Here is a 6,633-nt window from a genome sequence, read left to right as displayed (position 1 = left end):
GTCTTTCTTCATTCAAACACAACACTACACACATTTGTTCATATATAAATATTTCTCTTTAACTCTCACCACCAATTTACAAAACAAAAGATAGAAATTGTCACCTTTTTCTCTCATTCAAGACATATGCTTATTATATGATTTATATGCTATATATGAATCTTAGAAAGCTATCTTCAAATTCTTCACTTACTTCATCATAAAATCAAGCCATATTTGAGGATTCCTTGTGAGAGCATTCACAACAGGTTCATACCAGTCTCTGGTACATCAATGATTTCTTCTGGTTCCCTACAACAATTATGATTCCCAAGCAATGAAACTCAAGAAGAGAAAAAAACTATATTCAAAAGGGAAGCTCCATACAACAATTATGATTTCCTTGATTAATAAGGTGAGAAGACTAAGTCTCTACCTTAAATCTGATTGATTATGTCTTGTTTTTTTATTCAGTTTGATTTTTGTTGGTCATGTATTTATTTTACCAATTTTGAGTTCATTGGTTGTTTAATTTCCTTCGTCAAACCATTGTTCCTTCTTTTCTGTTGATGCAATTGAGCATATAAACCATAAATTCACAATCTCTAGGTATTTGAATTCATCGCCTATTCTGTCCTATTAATAAAATTCTATTTTAGCCTTTTATTTAGTCAAATGTTGTTATTGATATAAGGTTGTTGAGATTTTATTTTTACATATAAAATAATTTTTATGTAAATAAATAAACCAATACGTTGCATATCTTTCAGAGGTGGTATTGCTATGCCAAGACAATGGCAGAAAAGAATGCCGTGGAAATTGCAAAAAGAGATGCCCTTGATCTAATTAGCATTTGCCTTACTCATGTTATGGGACCATTGTCAAAGTCACCCACTAATGCTAATGTTGCATATAGAATTTTTGGTACACTTTAACTTATGCCATATAACATTGCCTTTATATAAATAAAATCAAAATTTTTGTGTTATTTATCTTGGTTTTATTTGTTTAAATTTGAAGGTGGTCAAATGAAGGGTAAGTATTGGCCAATTGTGGACGTGAGGGACGTAGCAAATGCATTACTTTTGGCTTACGAGAATCCTATAGCTAAAGGGAGATACATATCCACGTCCCACACTATAACCGAAAAAGATCTGAGAGAGAAGATGAGGATTTTAAATCCCAACTTAAACTTACCCCTCACAATGTAAGTTTTGAATTAAAATTAATTTATAAATATTTGTTTGATTGGAATCTTATATATATATATATATATATATATATATATATATATATTAAAAATTTTAATAATTAAACTTTTAACTTTTATTTCACAAAAACTAAAATTTATAATAAAAAATTAATACAAAAACATTTTATGCTTAGTAACTGCGTTGCGCGGGTCCCAATCTAGTATATTTAAGTATATAAGTTTCATTGATAGGTGCGTTGAAGATGATGATATCTATGAGGAGGTGAATAGCTATGTTGATGAGGAGGATGTTAAACGGCAGCTGAGCTCTATGAAACTGCAGATAGATTTGGATTGGAGGTTCAAGCCGATCGAGGAGACATTGGCTGATAGTTTTAGAAATACTAACATAATGCGGCGCTATAAACCAGAGAGAGCGCTATGTCGTATATTTCATAACTTAATTTTTGTAATAAGGATTTATGTTTGGTTTCCAAACAGTGTCTGTCTGCTAGTGACAGGTGCTACAGCAGACCCATTCATGCTTACTTATGCTTGTACGCAATCCTCATATCTTAGGGTTAATATGATTGAATCCCATATATATTTCATGGTTATACATGCTATACATTTTCTTAAGCAAGTGTTTGCGCATATCAGATTAATTATGTAGCCAAATTTGGTATTACGAGTCGGAATTCTCTCAGAATTCAAAGCGAAGGTTGAAGAGTCGGAATTCTCTCAGAATTTAAAGCGAAGGTTGAAGATGTTGCTTGTATTTTGTATATTAAACTGTAAGTTACTGTTAGCTTGAGTCTACATAAACAAATTAAATTATTATAATATATGTAGCATTATGAAATATGAATATTGTGTTAAGAAAAGCATAGTGGGGTTTTGTTTCGTTTCTGTTCTCCTCTCTCCACTTTTGTAATTTAATCTTGCAATTTTTTCTTCAGTCTAATAGAAAATATTGCTCAATTATATTTGAGACAAGAATAAATTTAACTTAATCATTCAAGTAAAACATCTTTGGAATACATCATGCGAAATCAGAAATTTGAAACTACAACATCAAAACATCTTTAAAATTCAAACTAATCTTGAGTCAAGGCATTGTTGGATTGTCGAGATTTCATGAGCCACTTGATTCCCTTTTAGGAAAAAAAATCAAACAGTTTAAGCATAAAACAACAGTCATATTTCTTTAACAAATAGAAACATAAATTCAACATGAAAATAAAAAGAGAATAATATTGATATCATTTATCGCTTCTATTCCCATCTCAACCCCCTTGGTTAGCAGTTTTGTGAGTTGGTATATAGGATATTGAAGAATGTCGAAGAAATAATCAGCGCCATTTAAGTTGTTTCAGCTAATATAATTTTTAGATTTGCAGCTAATATGACTTTTAGATTTGTTGCGTGAAGTAGAAGATTGTGGGAACCTATCTACTCCATAGGGGTGTCTTAATAAATTAATTTTGTTGGTGGTCTCTTGTAGAATATATAATAGAATCAAAGAGATGTGTTATGATTTGCTCAATGATTATCAACAGATTAGACTTAGAGATGCACAACCTACCTCATCCATTGGTACAACTATTGTTGTTGATGACGAGGCTGAATTTGATGCATACGTTGAGACGGTTGCAGAAAATTCAAGTTCAAGTGTTAAGTATGAGTTGAATCACTATTTAAAGGAGTCAGTTATAAAAAAAACTCTAGATTTTGACATTTTGAATTGGTGGATAAATAGAGTTGTGTATCCAACACTTCAAACAATTGCAAGAGCTGTGTTAGATATTCCTATCTCTACAGTAGCTTCTGAATCGGCCTTCAGTAATAGTGATAGAATATTAAGTCCTCATCATAGCCAACTTAACTGGACTAATGTAGAAGCTTTGATGTGTGCTAGGAGTTGGCTATAAGCTGCTGAGAATAATGGTATATCATTGTCAAATAATCTTTACTTTCTAACTTGTTATATAATGTATTGCTATTTTTTGTTATTATATATAGATATATAAACCTCAAAAGTTGCAGAAGAAATTGCTACTGTGTTGAATAAAATGGAGTCTGACGATGAATGTATTTTGTACATTTAGTGTAAAAGTTTTAAGCTTTTGGTGTTTTATTTAACTTCAATTCACTTCTTAATACAACTGAATTGATGGAAAGTTCTTTGGGTTACCATTTTAAAGATTAGAAGTTTTTGTTTCTTGCTTTAACATGGTGAGCATTATTGTTTCTATCTTCCAAATTCACATCTTCCTCAACCGCATAGAAACATCTTATTATCAATTGTTGAGTGTTCTTTTAAATAATATTTCAATTGTTGGATGTTCTTTTAAATGAAAGATTTATATGAATTTTGTCACTTTAATTATGTGGCTTCAACATTGTTGGCATTAGGTAATAACAATTTAAGATCATAGATATGATAGAATTCAGAAAATGTTGTAATCTGGCGGTTCCTTTGGTAATTGATTAGGAGGAATGAAGGTTGTTGACGTCTAAAACATATAGACATGTTTGATAGAATGAAAAGAGTTTCGCTATTTGACAACACAGCACTCAGCACAATAATTATCTCGTAGAAAATACAGAGAAAGTTGGAGTAGTTCTGAATTCTGATATGGTGGAGTGACTATTAAGGCTAGGATTACAAGATAAAGTTATATATAATGTGACATCTAGCTTGTTTTATCTTCATAGTAATAAGGATTTTATAGATTTTGATATTACCTAACTGTAATATCTACATTATTTTTATTTTCAACGATTAATAATGATTTACTCGATGTTAACAAAACATACATGTCTATTTGAGAGAGCTTGTTTATGAAATGCTTGTGATTGAATTTCTTTGGAGACTATGTTACTTTGTTGTGGTTGGAAAGTTGTATTTTCATTGTAGACTTTAATTTTAATTGTAATGTTAAGATGTTGAAGACTATGTTAAGATGTTTGTGAATGAATTTCCTTGGAGGCTATGTTAAGACCTCAATTTTAATTGTAATTTCTTTGAGAGACCTTAAGGGAATTTGTGTTCCAAATTTCAATGTTGTTGTTGTATTTTTTTTTTTTTTTTGTGTTTTTTGTTGCGCACACTACCGTATCTGTTGTCCTCCTTATATATATCATTTGGAACTTGGAACTATTTTTATACCAATAATTTAATATGATCCACGTATAGATTTGAGAGTTAGTAGTGGAGATGGTATAATTGATTTAGTGGTTATTAATTGTCACCAAAGAGAGGAGTAGTTTCAAAATGATGGTAGTTAATGTCTGATAAATATTGAAATTACAAAATTACGGAGATGGAGAAATTTCAAAAAGTTAGTGTAAGATGGTTAGGGAGATAGAAGTTTTTAAAATTAGTAATATATATATATCTTTAAATTTGACGTTGAACAAATTAAGAAAAATTAGACTGAAATTTACGTAATAAAAAAAAGTTATAAGTGAGAGATTTTATACCTTTACACTATAAAATTGGCTTTCTCTTGAAATTGTGTAGACCAAATGCAACCAAAATTTGAAAAGAAATTTGTGGATGACATCTCAAATGGATAGTGGAAATTTGGAGATGATTTAGTAACTGCAAATATTTGAAACTACAAATTTAATGGTATTGAAAAAGAGATAGTATTAAAAAGAGATAGTATGAAAAATTAGATAATAGAAATATGGAGATGAAGAATTCTTCTATGAATTGCAAATATTTAAAGTTACAAATTCAATGATGTTGAAAAAGAGGTCGCATGAAGAAGTGGGTAGTGAAAATATGAGAAAATGGTGGAGCGGTTACAATTCTTCTCCTTTGTATAAGAAATATCCTTAGTACTCCCATCTTTATATAAGAAGTTACTTATTAAAAAAAAAAAACAATTCTTCTCCTTTGTTAACGGAAATATGGGAAAAAGTGGAGTGGTAAATTTTCTATATTTTTTTTTGCTTTAATGGTGAACGTGTAGCATTTTTTATAGAAAATAACTTTTTAAGGCTAATATGTGGAGGACAAAGATTTTGGATATTTAATAAATTATTTTATGTATGAGATTTTATTAAATAATTAAATAGTTAATTAATTGATCAAATAAAATATAAAGAGGTGGAGGTTTTGGAGGGAAATTTTCGTGGGAAGAAGTTATAAAATTATAATTTAGTATGATGATATGATGATTAGTGGAAATTTTTTAACCAATTATTGGATAATTATAAAAAAAAATTATTAATTAAAATAAAAAAATTGGTTAACAAATGACAGAATTACTATTAGTTTTAGCGAAAAAAGTTGGTTACCAAGCTTAAAAACTTTAATTGATAAGATTATTTGTTATGAATCTTAAAGACTTTAATTGATAAAGCTTAAAAACTTTAATTGATAAGATTATTTGTTATGAATCTTAAAGACTTTAATTGATAACTGATAAGATTATGGGCCAGTTTGTTTCATCTTTAAAAAAATAAATTTTTTCTTTGTATTTTTTAAAATAGATTTTTTTAAACCGTTTTTTTAAAATATTACAAGTTTTTTGGTATTTGTGTTTTCTAAAATGAAACATTAATTTTGATATCTATAACATAAACACACATTATTGAAGACCAAAACTTAGTCAAAATCGCAATTTTTTCAATAAGTTGTATTTTAAAAATGATTTTTATAAAAATCTATTTGAAATAACTTCAAAATTAAGTAATTTTTTGAAATTGGCGATGGGGGCTGAAGCCTTGGGTACCACATGCATGTGCATTTGTTAGAGTCGCATTTCATTTGTGTGATTATGAGTTTATGTGATTTGATGTGTGAACTTTTGTGAATTGTTGAGTAATCTGAATATAAATTTGTGTGAGATATTGTGACGTGTATTGTTTTGATTGAAACAGTGAAGTAAATTAGACTGTAATGATTATGCGGCACAGTGATGATTATTTTAACTTAAACCTGAATATACTGTTTATCATCACCTTGTTTATATTGTTTGATATCTCGCCCTTTTTATTTGTTTCGCTGTTACCTTTATACTGGTAACGTGCAGGTAGCTTTGATGAAAATTTAGACGCTGTGAGGCGAGTCGGTGGTCGCTCTGATACGTAGCACTCGGGGGGATAAACGCGTGTTTTAATTATTTGTTACTCGCTGAATTTTTAGTGATGCTTTATTGTTGAATTGTAGCTTGAAGCTATATTGCGAAGGTGTTATGATTAATTTGAAAATTGTGAAGTTTTGTGAATTCCGCTGCAAGTTGAAATAATTATTGTGATAAAGTGATTATTGAGAATTAATTAAATTATCCGTTTATGTTTACGTGCTATGTATCTATGATGAAGGCAAGTATGCCGTGAATGATTTTGAATGACGAAATGTAATATCCCAATGTGTATGTTTTGAATTTTATACTCTGATTTTCCGCATAAATTACCGGGTAGATTTGGGGTGTTACAATGAGCAC

The 6,633-nt window shown here is 29.4% G+C and overlaps 1 protein-coding gene across 1 annotated transcript; it reads left to right on the top strand.

The window, feature by feature from the left end:
* LOC131660534 (cinnamoyl-CoA reductase 2-like) lies at nt 1–2,075 on the top strand. The gene is made up of 4 exons (XM_058929789.1): nt 1–394; nt 750–903; nt 1,000–1,186; nt 1,424–2,075. Exons 1-4 carry the CDS (start codon nt 317–319, stop codon nt 1,842–1,844), a joined length of 840 nt encoding a protein of 279 aa, XP_058785772.1. The 5' UTR covers nt 1–316; the 3' UTR covers nt 1,845–2,075.
* Nucleotides 2,076–6,633: the final 4,558 nt, after the last annotated feature.

This window comes from Vicia villosa, linkage group LG3 (assembly GCF_029867415.1).
Source record: "Vicia villosa cultivar HV-30 ecotype Madison, WI linkage group LG3, Vvil1.0, whole genome shotgun sequence".
Classification (NCBI taxonomy): Eukaryota; Viridiplantae; Streptophyta; class Magnoliopsida; order Fabales; family Fabaceae; genus Vicia; species Vicia villosa.
The sequence above is the reverse complement of the archived record's forward strand: the minus strand, read 5'-3'. Positions and strand labels throughout refer to the sequence as shown.